The following is a 16300-nucleotide window of genomic DNA, read 5'->3' as shown; positions in this document are numbered from 1 at the left end:
GGCTTTTCTTACAAATGCAAGAAAAAAAAAATCGGGTAACGTGAAAACCAAGCACAGCAAAAGTCTTAGATCAGACACAAGGGTCTCAAGACAGCAGCACTCAGAAGATCGCCAGGTACAGACTGTACAGGCAGGAAGATGCACGAGGTAGTTTTTTTTCTCCTCTTCCTGCTAAGAAAATCCAACAAGTAAAGAGACACAACCTCTCAAACGCTTGACGTTAAAGCTAGATAATGTAACACAGCACTGCATCTTTATCTCAGTTAAAGCAGGTATGATAAATGAAGAGGCATTAGGAAACACATAATCCACCACATTTAAACATTTCCATTCTTTTTAAACTGCATTCAAAAGGGAAAATAGAATGACATAGGCCTCACATGCTGTGAGCCACCCCAGAAGAACATCTTCACTCCATATCAAGAAGCTGCACCATTGACTACATCCCTTCAAGATGAGTCAAAAAGCTCCAGTCACAAGCACGCTCCAGTCACTAACTCGGAGACTTCCCTCTTCAGCTGGAGCACACAGATCCGATCTCTAACTTGAAGCTGCTTTGTTTAAATGTTTCATCTCCTCACTTCCTTTCTTTCCCTTCCCCCTTCAAGTCCACTCAGGCCATACTGTAGTACCAGTAAATGCATACAGCCTGCACAATATACAGGTAATGCATATAGTTAGTGCTGCCTCAATCCCGACTCACCCAAGATCTAAAACCAACCAACCTACACACCAGTACACAGGTTTAAACCCACAGAGGATCAGTCCTATATTTGGGCAAGCACTAAGGAGGGCTCAGTACTTTCCCATGTCTTCTGTCTCCATGAGGGAGCAGCTTTATACACGGTCAACTCCCACAACAGATTTGATTTCACCAGATTTAAAGTACATTAGTCAACCCAAGTCACTGGGGACATTTGAAATAACTTACAATAAATCAGACAAGATTAATTTCAGGGGAGGCAGTGACGAAGCACCAAAAGAAGCATAAGTTAGTGTTAGGAGATAGGCCATTAGCACTATTTCTCAATGCCAATAATTTTTTCACCATAAACACAAGAGCAAGAAGACGTTACAGTCTTCAGGCAAATGCTGGGCTCCAAAGGCAAAGTGGTTACCTAGAAGGGGTATGTCAATATTTAATACCAAAGTGCATGTCTGGTCCTGCACATTTCATTCAATTTCAAGCTTTTCCTGCATTATTTGCTGTTTCATTCACAGCAATCACAAAAGATGAATTACCTAACCTTAGAAAACGTGGTTTCAGTCAGACGAGACATGTTGACTGTGTCCGTACTTTCACCTTCACCAACAAAGTTCTGTGCCAGCACAAGTTTTACGTTTTCTTCAATGTCCACGTTATTTGATTGCAAATGGGATTTTCAGTGCCAGGACTCCATTCAAGTCACTTGCTCCTCTGGGAGCGGAGGAAGAGCCTATTCTGTGCCTCTGGATGTGAGGCTACTTTTTAGTTAAAAATTTAAAAAGTTTCCTCAAAAGTCAGCATAATAGCAATGACTGAAAAAAAACCAAACCCTGAAGGATCTGAAAGAACCATGAAGAGTTGAAAGAAAAACTAAACAAAGTAATGACTAATAATTTGCACTTGCAAAATATCTTTCATCAATGCTCCTCACTTCCATATACCAGGAAAGAAAATTGGCTGCATTTCATAACAAAAAGGATGAGGAATACTACTTTGAGCCCTTACTACGCAGCTGGAGTTGCTATTCCTTTTGTAAGGAGTATGTAAAGAAGTATCAGTCTTGCTGCACTGAAAGAATAAGCTGAAGCTCCTTTTCCAACCCCGAAATCATGCTACTATAACCTGTTTACCAAAGGAAATCGTTTACAGCAATTGCATAGATTTTCTTCTGGTTTAACCAATGACTGAATGACATCTGTAACATGTTGTTTTCTCTTTCTCCAGACATCCAAATAAACCTCTCTGTTCTACATTACTGTTGGAAAAGGAACATGATTGCTTCAATGAACATGATTCATCTTCACAAGGAATCAACAGGTACTCGAACTACATACATTTGAATACTGAGCAGTAAGACACGGACACAGATGGATCTCATTCAACAGTCCATCGAAGTAGATGGAAATCTCCTCTGCTGCAAAAGTAAATGCTGTTCTTCAAAGAATCACTGGGCCTTTCACAGTTTTGGTCCCCTCCTCCCACTTTCTTTCTCAGAACCAACATACTAAGCAAACTGTTCAGATGACAGAACACCTTAGCTACAGTCAAGAGCATCGCGGAACCAGAGCATCCAAGGAAGGCACGCACTCACAACTCTCCGTCGCTGACATCCAGTGCCCTGCCTGGCACTGTAACAGCCAGGGCAAAGAAATCTCTCATTGTGCAACTACCTTTTCAAGCTGCCAGGAACAACCCGACACCCAGATCCCCAACTAGAATAACTGCATAGCTCCCAAAAAAAAATCTGCAGAATTGCATCGGCTTACACCAATGGCTCATAGATCCACTATTTAAGAGTCCACATAACTTTCTACTTTCAGTTTCCTACCTCCTCACAGCTTACATTGTATTAGAGAGAAATGTGGTGTTTTGAGATGCCTCTGCAATCATATTATTCTCAAGTGATTCCTAAATTTAAGAGCTCAACATCAAGAAGTTTTCATAGTAAATCCAAGGTATGAGAGGGAGAGAGAACTGCTTATCTTTTTTCAAAAACAGATCGCAACACTCCACTTCTATAGTAATTTTGCAAGATCACTTTCATCCTGAAAATTTCAGTGCAGTCAAGGTTTCCCTGACTTACTCTCTACTTCTGAAATCAATCTTAACAGCCTCTAAAGCAAAAGCAAAGTGGTAGGTTGTCAGAAAGGTTGTCAGAGAATATACAAAGCATGCACACCGCAGAAAGCAAGAGCCTTGAACTGATTGGCATCGGGTTCCCTGACAGATATTTTCTTTGCAGGAAGATTGAAGGGTAGTAAGAAGAGCACGACACCCTGGGCCACGTTCTGCTGTCAGTCACTCTCCCACACTTCCCCTGATTTTTAATGAGATTTACAACGATTAAGAAAATAAATAGCCATCAAAATCAGGAGGGAAAATGCAGCCTGGCGGCCAAAGCAAAGAAATTCCATTTCTGCTCCAACTCCTACCAGTGATTTATCGTGAACATTAGGGCAAGGCACTTCAGTTAATACTATCAGGACATGCTACTGATTCGTGGTGTCCAACCTAAGACGCTCCAGAGTGAACCATAGATGCATACACCAACTGAGGAGGAACTGCAAATTAACCATGAACCAACAGAAGGAGACATGACTGAAAAGTCTGGCCTACATTTTTTTGTCTCTGTTTTCCCCATGTTTTCCCCATTTTCACTGACCATAAAGCACTTTGAGACAGTTGAAGCACAGTGAAGTTGAAACCCAAGGACTTGTAGAATGAAGTTTTTTCTGATTGTTTTAAGGGCCAAAAATAATCCCTCTTTTTTTGTTCACAGAAGGTCAAACAGACATTCATATTTATGGAAAAAACATACACACCCTTAGTATTTTGATTAAAAAGTTGGATTCCACTTGGCAAGTTTCAGAAACCTTTTTTTTTAAAGCAGTTTCTACTTTACTATTAATAATGCCCATCCCTGAAAATGGATAACAAAGTCATTCAGTCTTATTTTAGGTGCTCACACAGATGGAGCAAAAACATAGCCTGCTCACAGTACGCACTACTTGTATTACAGCAGCAAACAAAAAACTCCGTGGTACAACAGAATCCCACTACAACAGGAACCAGACATGGTAAGAGACACCTGCCAATCCCAAAAGCTTATATTCAAATAGCCAAAACAGACAAAGACTGGGAAGAAAGGGCCACTGCCATGTAAAAAATAGCAGTATCACAGCTTTACTATTGAGAAGTATCTGTTCCATACTATCTGTAACTGTTGGGAACACACCATGAGTATCTTCAGGAGGTTTAGGAAAAAAAAGAGTTTTCTTTTAAAAATTATTCAAACTGTCTACCTGCATATGCAATTACCTAATTTTGGTCAGTTAGATGTTATTTGTCTATATACAAATAAAGAATGAGGTGACTTTTTTGTTTACAAAATTCTTGCCTTACCTTTGGGTTAATATCACCAGAAATATCATCCATAAAATATGCATAGACATCTGTACACATAGTTCAAAAATATGTACAACTGATTTATAAGAGAAAAAATATTATTTCTGATTATCACTTGCAAACACAGTTTCTCTTTAGGCCTAAGAAAAATATTATATAAAATGTAAATATAAAATAATTATATTTGGGAATACAATTATGTATTCTCAAAAAACCCCTCTGATTTAGCTTAATCTCAGCTTTCTTCAGGCAACATTTATTGTACCACATGTGGCATTTTTGTAAATAAAATCTTACAAAACCTAAAACCATTTCTGTGTGCTTTAGGATTTGAGTTTTAAATTTTTCAAAAGGAGAAAAAGATTTTCTTTTATTCAGCATTTCTTTAAGCACTGGAAATCCAAGAAGCAAAAGCCCTTTAGTGATAGTTCCAAGCATTCGACGTTCCCATTCTTAATATCACTAAATTAGAGATCTGGAGTTTGAGAAGCACTGGATATTCATTTTTTATTCACCTTTTTTGAAGCCCTGGTTATTACTCTTCTCCTCAATGAGAGTGAAAGCAATTTTTCCTTTTAAATTTTTCATCCAATGAGAAAATCCTGCAGTCTCTCAGCCACAGGAACAAGAACTTTAGGGAAACTGCAACATACTTTGAAAAGTGCAAGAGCTCTTACCCCTGAAACAAGTGGTAATTCTGAGCAGACAAGGGAGAGAGACACTTCAAGGGCCCATAAAAGCCTTATCCCATTTTAAACCTCACACTTTGCCACTGCCTCCAAAGTGAAAATTGCTAGAGTTTTGAATATCAAGCAAAAAACCAGCAGAAACAGCAGCACCGTCTTCCTACGCCTCCCAGAAATTGAGGGCAGCTGCCCCCTGTAGAGGATTCACCCTCATGCAAGCTTCACCCTGGACCAGGTACCATAGCAGTATTTCAGCAAATTTGAGGACCAAATGGGGGAAAAGAGAACAATTTCTAGCGAGCAGCATTTTTTTCTTAATAAACCTCTATTGTCCGGGGAAGAGAGGCAAGAGGGAACCAGCACATGCCCTGCGGAGCAGCAGTGGCTGGCAGGACCTTTCCAGGAATCCTGAATGAGAAGGGCGTGCACCCAGTGCAGCCTGACCCAGGGCCGCTAAGAAAGCTAGATCGTGTTTCCCTGCATCACCGACAGCGGCTCGCTCTCCTCCCACGATACCTCTACATTTCAGCTACGGGGACATGAATTCAAAAAAAAACAACAAAAAAAACCAAAAAACCTACACTTGCCCTGTTGGTAGTGACATTTGCTGATCCACCACAACTCTACCGAATAATTAAACATTACTACGCTGCTGCAAATCGCATGCGTTTTCCCCCAGCTTTGCAGGATATGAAGGTGCAGAGGAAGCACTTGGTCCTATGGTCTATCATGTCCTGAAGATATTCACTGCTGTCCTTGCCAGGGTGTCAGACTGTGGTGAGCAGTCCTCGTTAGCTTCTCTGTCCTCAGCCCCGGTTTTCCCCACAGAAGAAGGTAATGTCACAAACTAACTTTCCACCAGGACACTGCTGTCAAAATGGTGGCATAAAATGGGCAAAATAGCAAGAGCTGTTCTGTCTAACAGGGAAATTTCAGCAAGCCTCTCACTCATAAAAACGCCGCTCCTCCTTGTGCAGGCTGCTCAGCACCTCGAGATCTGCCGACCAAAGGAAAAAAGTGGGGCTCTATTTTGTAGAGAGCTGTACAAGCCTAACAGTAGAGTCAGTCATCTCTCCCAACCAGCAGCCAACCTGAAAGCGGCACAGTGATCTTTCGCTGAACCTTTCTGGTTTTCTGAACAGCACATCCTGCCATTCACGTTGCAAGCAATGAATGGTAATCCCCCTCCTCAAATTACCCTACTGATTTCAACAGAGCGAGACCAAGAATGTACGTGACCGAGTGTACTTCCAGTTCAGATTTTAGTCATTGCAACTTGACGAGCTCAATTAGTAACAGGCACACATCTAGCAGACATGCTCAAACCCAGAAAAAACAGATGTCTTTTTTCCTAAGTTTCTCAAAAAAAGGAAAAAGAATTATTTGAAAACATACTGAAAACTCAGATTAAAGTAGAAGGAAATAGGCTTCACCATAAACTCATGCCCTGGACACCACAGTCTGCAACCTGGCATGTTACCTGCTTTTGTATTTCCCACTCTATTGGCCCTGTCGCATCAGTCATGGGACAGCCCAAGAGGCAAAGTCAAGAAATCACTTTAAGCACTGCAGATGCCAGTACTGGTAACATCAAATGTCCACAAACCCCGAAACAAGACCCCCTCCTTCAAAACCTAAGGAGTATTGTTAAATTCTCCTAATTTTTAAGCCTATGAAGTGAAGGCCTTTTAATTTAGCATCTGGTTTTGACTTCTTCATGTTTTCTTCTACAACCACAAGAGCTAAAACTTCACTCACCATTGACGTGTTCAGTTATAATGTATGCTTTTCAATTGTCTTTTCCCTTTCCTGGTATTGCCCCTGCATTCTTAAATATTGTGCAAAACAGGAAAATTTTACGCAATGATTTAATAATACATTGTTTTTGGCAGCAATTCCAGACTACCATGTTTCCCTCTCTCTTCTTCCTCAACAGTCTGGCGGACTATACGCTGAAACAGATCAGTTCCCTCATCCAGTTAAAAGACAACAAATCAGCAAAAGGTTCAAACAGGGAAAGTGTTCCCCAGCCAGTTCACACAGATTTTCTCAACTTGACCCTGCAAACCGCTAAGTGCATACAAAAGACAGATTGACAGCACAGGCCAGGACTACCTAAGACAGCACTACTGCCAATAACACTGCATCATCAGACTGTGCGAAAAAGTTTACTGAGTGCACACACATGCACAAGCGCTCTGTATGGATTATACATGATAAAGTATCAATCATCTTCAAACACGCGATTGTTTATGGAATTAAGCACTATGAACACACACAGAGCAGAACAATACTGATGCAACTAGCACTGCTCAAAACACTAATAAACAAGCCACAATCTACCCATGCAACCCACAATCTAATTACTTCTAAAGACTCCAAAAGGCTTGAACTATCTGAGGTAGGTCTCTTCTTTCATAAATCCTATGTGGGCAGATGAGTAAAACCCTATTAGTCCAGCCATGCTTACTAACATAGAAGGAATTGAGAGAAGCCATTTTATTGTATCATGTTAAAACTCACCTGCTATTTAGGAACTTCCAAAGTATGAACAAATTATATGCAATAAATTAAACAGTTCCAAATAAATCACTCCTCTCTATGTACTAAACCTACCACCTTTTTCCTCCAAAAACGTCCCTCAGTGTACACAGTTCTGTCAATGATTTTAGTGGGAACAAGGCTTCAGCCTCCATTCTCCCACTCTCGCTAACAACGCAAACCTAAGCTTGCAAACGTTGATGCAGACGGGACTCTCAACCTAGCCTTTCACCTCTGAAAAACTAAATGACCTTTTTTTGTTTCACGGAATCACAGAATTGTAAAACGGTTCGGGTCGGAAGGGACCTTTAAGGATCACCTAGTCCAACCCCCCTGCCATGCGCAGGGACATTTTTCACTAGATAAGGGTGCTCAAAGTCCCATCCAACCCGACCTTGAACATTGCCAATGATGGGGCATCCACAACTTGTCTGGGTAGTACATCCTTTCCTAGAAGGACCACACCCCGACTTCGATGATCTAGCAGACTCTACCCATCACTAGGTACGATGTTCCACTACAAAAAAATAAAGATGATCTCACAGCTCCACAAAGGCCCAGCCCCGTGAGGGATGCTGAGCTCCTCCAGTCCCTGCTCTGATGCAGGATCAGGTCCCCATTGAGGACCAGAGGCAACTTACAAGCTGCTTCCAGGGGACTATTACCACCACGTAGTGGCTAGCACCACATCTTCACTCCCCAGCCAAAACGAAAAATGAGGCAGAAGTATTTCTGAGTATCCTTTTTATTTATGCTCCTAAACATGTAAAATTTACTGGCTGGGTGTTAACACTAATAGCCTTAAGAGCTCTCGCTCTATCAATGAATATAGCTTCTGTTTTCATATTTTATATAAGCTCTGTGACATATAAACACGTACCTTAACACTACTGACTTATAAATATGCTTTTTAACCACTGCAGGAACTATATATTCAAAGGTATGTTTGATAGGCATTAAACAACTTTAAAGAAATATCATTTTAGGTTTTCTTATGCTGAGCTACAAACTAATATAGCAATAAAATAAGTTTGTCACAACAGAGTAATATTCCATTAAATCACAGTGTCTTCACAAAAATTTGGGTTTCGTTAATGCACGCGCATGCTTTCCTTCACTTCTGAAACAGAATCTCAATTTCAACAACATAGATAACATGGAGCAATTTGTTCTCTATTTGCACAGAATTCTAAATTATCATGGGTTGTATGCAAATTACAAGACTCAATGCTCTTTCTGATGTGCCTGAAGAAAATACCTGAGAGATAGCAACAGGGTAGCCCAGAATAGGCAAAAAAATGTACACCCAAAACCCATAGGAACCACTTCTCGTCAAATGAAAGCAAGCATTTGCAATAGTAAACAATGAGAAATATTATTTTAAATAGTAATTTAGCATTCCATTGTTATAATGGATCAAAAAAATGATCTTAAATTACTTTGTTATTTATGTGTTCGTACTTACTTGTACGCATAACGATGGCAGGCCATCAAGCTAGTTTTAAGTCACGTTCTTAGAGCCCCATCAATAGCACAGGATTTCAGGACAGGACTTGGCTTACCGAACAGACTGTTTACTTTCCTTACTATTATTATAGCTAATTCATAACCATTTCTATTTGGAATCTGGATAATGCTACAATATTCCTCTTCTAGGAAAGCTTTAAAAAAATTCTTCTTTTAAGATTGTTTTGAAACTTCTGAGCTCTGCATAATACTTACCACTTGAGCTAATTGTTTTTCAAGGGAAATTTAATTTTAAAAAGTGTGTTTTTCTAACTAATGGGAACCTGTGCTAAAATAAACAATGAGTCCAGCTTGATAGGAATTTTTGCTCTATCTTTACCAAAAGAAGGAAGGAAAGACATGTAATAGCATGCTGAAACACACGCAGTAGCAGAATTGTTGAATTTTAAAAAACAATTAGACGACAATTTTCTACTCCACTTCTCCTATTTGAAACAGATCATCCTGCTCTGCCTCATTTAATATTAATTGGCTATGTTCTTGTCTCTAGAAGAAAATATAAATGCAGCTCCCTAATCCACTTATGTTTTTGTTTCAAATATATTTCTGATTAGCGAACTTGTCAATAAACTATTGTCCTCATATATCACTTTTGTACAGAAAAAAGTTTAAAAGACACCCAAATCTTTTCAGGATTGTCACCGGCTTTGAATACAACATTACATTACACTCAACTTACCTGCCAAGGCGAAACCAAGAAATGTGAAATGGGCATGAAAAGTCAAAGTTTCCACCTCCTTGAGGGATATTAATGAGTAATTTCATGGTTTCAATTATGTCTTATCTTCCCAGATGGGAACTATAGCGGTCATCCCTAGCCAGCAAAAACGAATCGCTTATTTATTCTTTCCTTGTCTGCTGCGCATACATATGTATCACAAGTCTTTCTTGCAGCCCAGTACTTTAAAACTCATTGTCCTAAACATCTACTCCCAACTGGTGCAAGGAAGACAATGAAAGAGAAAAGCAGGGCAGAGACATGAATGGGACAAGGCAGAAGGATATTGAAGGCAGTTCAGTTATGACAGCTACCTATAAACTACTGAAAATTAAATTTTAACATTTCTGCTGAAGATGGCCATAGGTTTATTCTTCATACACACACAAAAAGTCACACAAGGAATATTAAATTGGATTTTATTTCTGTCTTTGTTTTTACTATCACTGCCCTTCAAGCTGTGCAAGAACAGATCCCACTGGAAAAAAAAATTAGTAAGGGTGCTACATTTGAGTTTGGTAGGTGTTTATAAAATAAACATTATTCCTTCCATGGGGGAGAAAGTCAGATTCATCCCCAGGCAAGGTGTTGTCTGGCAAACAAAGTTTGTAAGTATCAAAATCTCCTACTGGGACTTTAGCATTTACATTAAAAAAAAAAAAAGTTACAGATCTGTATTTTCTTTCACCGAAAAAAAAACCTTAACCAGAATGAAAGCCTGCACAAGTGGAACTGTAATGGTGAAACTGTACTACGTTTAACCGATTCTTTGAGAAATGAGAAATATGAAGCAAACAATGGAAACAACACGTAAATCAGATAAAGTCCCAACACCTACAGTTATGGGTCTCTCCACTCCACAAGCTAATACCTTTCCATTTGTTAGCTGCATATACCAATTCAGAATACAATTATTATTATCTTTTGATGAACATGGACTTATTTTAATTGAAACAGTCACTTGTGATAATGTCAGAAAAAGCACTTTGTAGAGAATATTTTTTTTTCCTCCCTAAATTTTGCTAAAATAAGATGGCCTAACTCTTCTTCCATTGCATTCTTGCATAGTGCTTCTGCTACAGAAAGCTATCTTGCCAGCACAAAACATGTAACTGTCTAATTAAACAACGGAAGTTGTTACCTCTTGCAAAAACCCTGTAGTAGGGTCCCCTTATTCAGACTTGTATGTGGGCACATACAGTGTCTATCTGAGGAAAAAACTGCAGATGAATAATCCATACGCAAACTAATGCTAACTCCTATATTGCAGCCCAAGCATTGACGAGTAAGAGCTTGTGGGGAGAAGACTTTAATTCAAATAGATGACTCAAGTGACAATAAAAAGAATGGAAAGTGCCTAGAATCAACAAATAACTTATCCACTGTACTCAGGGACATAATTTGCCAGATCTGGATTTAGCTGTCCTTACAACTTTTGCTTTCAAATGCAAAACATAGTGATGTTATTTTCTTGTTCAATTTTATTCATGTTATATAGAATGCAGTAAAACTCGTCATGCCAGAGGATTTGCAAAGGGATGATGTGAAGATTAATTAGTGGCTGCTCATAAAGCACCCTGCCTGTGGAAAGCCCTATGTGTAAAAATGACCTTGTTATCAAAGTTGTTGAGTGCTGCCAATGCTCACTTCCAATGGACGGCATGGATATTTTTCTACAGCTCTTGAAAACCAAATTAGTTGCATTTAAATATCTACCTACAATTTCAGGAGGTTTTGGCATTCTGCCTGCACCCCACTTCCATAGGGGGTGGGGGTTAAACTACCATGTATTTTGCGTAAATCACATCTTTTCAGCTCAAAAAAAAAAAAGAGTAAAATCTAAGTATCATAGAACCAATGTCTGAAAGGTACCTGATAACGTACCCATACGTTCAGGCAACAAGTGAACGCGGATCTTATCCTAGTGCCCTAATTACTCCCTGGAAACCAAAGACGCTACCTGAAATAATAAAGCACAGATATTTCTGCGAACAACGGTATTTACTTGCTGAGTTAGCGCTGGAAAAAAATGATAAGGCGCAAGACCAAGCACGAAGAGCACTGCTTAACAAAATGGAGCCTGAAATGGTACGTGCAATGTTTTAGTATCTTCTTGCTATTTATATACATAAAATAATGAGGAATGAGAACACCTCAACATTAATTAAAGCACGATCCCATAGGACTTCAGAAATTTTTTCAGAGATGGTTTCTTTGGTGTCAGCTTTGCCAGCGAGCAGTATGACGTCTCCTGTACAAATACAACTTCATGCCTAGTATTGCCACATTGCAGAGATTAACGTCTGAAGCATGATCACACCTCTCTCTACCAGTATCCTTCTCCTCTGCTCAGAAATAATCGGCTATGGATACTGCCAGGAAAATGCCTCATCTCCACTGATAGTCAACTTCCCCTCTACGCTGATGGTATCTTAACAAAAAGAAGAACTGCAAAAACTCCTTGTGCTCGTGTCTTTCGGAGGTTTTCTCCAGCAATGCTCGACCGAGTCTTCCTTCTCCCTTTACACAGTAGTTCTATCACAGAAAGAAAAATATTCCCTTGGAAACATCCTTGACAGCCCGGTGGAAATGGTAAGCAGAGATGTCATTGTGGCACAAAAAAGAGCTCCGTGAGAATAGGCAGCTGGCCTACCTGAAGGTTAAAGTAGCTCCCACTGAAAACCTGCTTTGAATACTCCACAGCAGAGCGTGATGCAGGAAAGACATTTACACACACTATGTGTCTGCGTTACCAAAGTGTGAAAAAATCCAACCTCCGAGCACAGCACAGACTGGATGAAACCCGTTTAAATACACCATTAACAGAAATCTAGACAAAAGCCAATCCACTCTCTCATATCACGAGTGTCCTATAGGAAGGCCAGAATGAAGCCATTGAGAAAAATGAGACATTTAGGTATAAATCAAAAAAGGACACGATCAAAGTACTGAATGATTAAAAATCAGTGTAAAGCATGTTTTGTGAGCTGTGTTAGTCGCTATTAAACAAAATCTGGGTGTAGTCACATCACGTACTATACGAATGTTCAAGTAATACCGGACATGAGATTCTAAGTTGTACGTGTAAATAGAAATCATATTTTTAAAGACTGTATCTGTCTATTGTACATCTTTTGTACTGTTGATATCACACCTTGCATTTTTCTCTTGCATCATTTTCCATTAGGAAGAAAACCCTGAAGGAATCTCCATATTTTACGATCACATTGCCTGTGTCTGGGCAGGGTATGTGACCGCCAAATCAGAGCCCCAAAACCAGGCCTAAAACAAAGCAGAGCAAACCCCGAGCCTCCGCTCTCGAATTAAAAGCATCCTCCACCTCCCTCACCTCCAACTTGGCCAACGTGCCAGCAGATATCTGCCGACTTCGGTTTCGGATAGAATTGGATCAGTGTGGCGATTTCATGTCGGTGTCGTGTTGAGAAGGGAGGAATTTAAAAAAAAAAAAAAAAAGGGCAAAAAAAGGCAAAAAAAAAAGCAACAATAATAATAATGACGGAGGAAAACTAGACTTGCTCGCACAAAACCACCGGAACTGCAAAATTAAATATCCCTAGGATTACAAAGAAGGAAAAAAACCCCACAGGCATTCCGGGATTCACTCAAGCCGAGCCCCCCTCACGCACCGATCCCCCGGGGGTCCCCGCACGGGCGGCAGCACGGCGGCCGCGGCACAAAGGCGCAGGCGTTCCCCCCCGCGCCACCCCGGCCCCGCAGCGCCGGCGGGTCCGGCCCCGCAGATGCCCCGCGGGGCGGGGAAGCCGCCGGGGCCGCGGCCGCGCTGTGGCCGCCCCCCGCGGCGGTGGCGGCGGGCCCGGCCGGGCTCTTACCGTGGCCGAGGCGACGCTGTTGTCCGCCAGCGTCAAGTGGTGCGGCTCCCACCGCCGCAGGAACTTGGAGGTGAGGATCTTGCTGAGAAACGTCCGGGGGTGCCGGATGACACACACCTGGATGTCCCCCTCCTGCAGCAGCTTGTACCTCATGCCGTTGCAGTGGAGCAGGGCTCTCCGGCACGGCGCGGCACCCATTTTATTCCCCTCGGGAGCGGACATCTCGCCCAGCAGCGGCTTGCTCTCCTCGGTCTGCCTGCGGTCGCTGCCCCCGCCGCAGCCGCCGGTGCGATCCATGGCAGCCCCGCGGGTCGGGGGTGGCGCTCGGCGGCGGCCGCCCGGGGAGACCGGTCTCTACGGGCGGTAGAGACGGGTATAACCAAATAAAATAAAAAATAGTAATAAAAAATCCAACCCCGCGCGGCGGATTGAAATAAAAACGCTGAAGGGAAGAAAAAACCTGTCAGGGAAGGTGGGGGAAGGGACCGAACCGCACGGAGGGGGGAGAAGGGGGAAGGGGGGAAAGGGAAGCGATAAAAATCCTTATTCAAACTTCAGAATCCGCCCCCGGCGGGTCCCCCTCGCGGCTCTCAGAGCGCCGCGTCCATGCTGCCGGGCGGGCGCCGGCCGAGCGGAGGGTCGGCTCCCGGCGGGGGCGGCAGACAAAAGCCGGCGGTGGCGGCGGGGGCTCCTGACGGCGGCGGGGGCTGCGGGGCGTCCGGCCGCGGTTCCTTCCTTCCCCCCGGGGCGTGTGCGCGAGAGCGTGCGGCGGCGGGCGCGCGTGTGCATGTATGTGGGTGCGTGTGTGCGGCCGTGGGTGCGGGTGTGGGGGGTGGGGTGTGTGTGTGTGTGTGTCTGTGTGTGTGTGTGTGTGTGCCTGTGTGTGTGTGCGTCCACGCGCGCCGCCGCCGCGGGAGGAGGCGGCGAGAGGAGCGAGCGCTGCCGACAGCCTCTCGCCGGAGCGGCTCCGGGAGCAGCCGATTGGTTCCGACGGGGTCATGTGCCGCCCTCCCTGACGTCAATGGCCGCGGAGCCGCTGAGGGCAGCGGCGGCGGTGGCCGTGCGAGGTGCGCGGGAAGCGCCGCGCGCGCGGCCGTTGCGCCCCTCCCCTTCCCTCCTTCTCCTCAGAGGGGCCGCGCCGCCCCCGTCCCCCTTCAGCCTCGTCCCTCGGCTGTCGCCCCGCCGAGGGACGAGGCTGAAGGGGGACGGGGGCGGCGCCGCCCGGGAAGGGCTGGAGGTGTGCGGGCACACCTGCGCACCCGCGGGGGCAGCCCGGCTGCTGTCAGGCCCTTCCGCGCCGCGTACCCTCCGCCATGAGGGGAGCCCCCGAGGGAGAGCGTGAGGAAAAGCGAGGGGGTTAGTGCGGTAAATCTCCCTTTCTTTCAGCCCCCGCGCTGGCAGGAGCCCGGCGTAGGGCGGCGGGTGGGTGGCCGCCTCTCCCGTGGGGACGAGGGAGAAGGGAAGCGATAAGATGACAGCATGTTACAGGTTGAGTTTGAGCATCTTCACTTCGGCATTAAGCTCGTGCAACTGCTGCAGAAAACGGCGAGGGAAGCCCCAAGCGTGGTCGCTGTCACTTCACCAGTGGCTCCCACTGGTGTTCCTTTTCCTCCGGCTTTATGGTGGGACTGGGAACCGCTGCACTCCCCTGATGCGCCAGCATGGGAATGGCAGGGGTTGGTGTGCGAGCATCTTGCTAGTACGGTGCTGAGTAGGATGTTGAGTGTGCTCTCATCATCCACGAAGTAGAACAATTGTTTACCAAAAAAAAAAAAACTAATGAAAAAATTAACTCCCTTCTAAGACCTCTAAACCCTTAATGGCTCAGTAACGCTGTGTGCAATATGGATGCCATGTCAAAAGAAATGGTACCATTTACACTTGCTTTTTTCTCAGCAATTTAAAAGGTAGTGGTGGAACTCAGATCTCATTTCCAATTTCCTCATTTGAACAACCGGATTAGGACCAACAAAAAAATTACATTTCATATAATGTGTGCACATGCCATTAAACTGTGGAACTCATTGCAGTGGGTATTGCTGAGGTCCAGAATTTAGAAGGAATTTCCAGGGCTGTTTACTTGACTCCAGCAAAACTTTCGGAGAAAGTATAAACTTTCATGCTTAAAAGCTTAAGCTCGTCTCTGAGTGACGTTGGGAAAGGGATGCTCTGCTTTCTGACGAGCCAATTATTTCACAGCATGTACCTGCGGCTGGGTTTCTGGCGGCATGTCCTAGTGCAATAGTTCTCAAATGAGAGGTCACGATGCCAAGTGAGGTGCCAGCAGTTACGAGTGCAGCCGTGAGCCCGCCCAAGAGAAAGCTCTTTCATCTGATATGTTCGCATCACGAGTCGCACAGATTATCTGTTGGAGAGGTGAGCTGCAACTGGAAGGGTTTGGGAGCCTTTGTCCTAAAGCCTTTTGTAGTGGCTGCTGGCCCACAATTACTGTGAGCGTGTCCATCACGTGTGTTATTGTAGAGCTGTTGTGTTGAAATAGGCTTGGATTTGACAGGAGAATTGCTGTTTAAACACTTTCAGGAAGGAAGGGATTTGTAACCTATCAATTACTAGCAAATTCGAGGGATACTTTTGTGGCATGTTAGCATCAAAATTATTTCTAAAAAGCTAGGAAGTCTCCAGAGTACTCCTAAGTACCAGCTTATAGAACGATGCACAATTTGGTTGGAATTATGCAATTTGGCTAAGGTTAGAAGAAAGACATTCATTTAATGACATGAATAATACAACCAACAGGAAGACAAAAATCTCTTTTATAGAGGTTCGAATTGTCAGTATCTCATAGACCTGGTAATTACTTACCTCCTGAACTTAAACAAACTGACTGGTCATTGTGCACTAAGCA

General features: G+C 43.4%; 1 protein-coding gene across 2 annotated transcripts in view; it reads right to left on the bottom strand.

Moving 5' to 3' along the window:
- CMIP (c-Maf inducing protein) overlaps window positions 1–14354 on the bottom strand; it is a 137544-nt gene extending 123190 nt beyond the window's left edge. Inside the window, exon 1 of one of the 2 annotated variants that reach the window (XM_075161487.1) lies at window positions 13435–14354. In XM_075161487.1, coding sequence (XP_075017588.1) covers window positions 13435–13731 — 297 coding nt within the window. In that variant the 5' untranslated portion in view covers window positions 13732–14354. The remainder of the gene's footprint in view (window positions 1–13434) is intronic. The other variant, XM_075161485.1, reaches the window with a different exon arrangement.
- Window positions 14355–16300: the final 1946 nt, after the last annotated feature.

This window comes from Calonectris borealis, chromosome 12, assembly GCF_964195595.1.
Source record: "Calonectris borealis chromosome 12, bCalBor7.hap1.2, whole genome shotgun sequence".
Lineage (NCBI taxonomy): Eukaryota > Metazoa > Chordata > Aves > Procellariiformes > Procellariidae > Calonectris > Calonectris borealis.
This window is presented reverse-complemented; position numbering and strand designations above follow the sequence as displayed.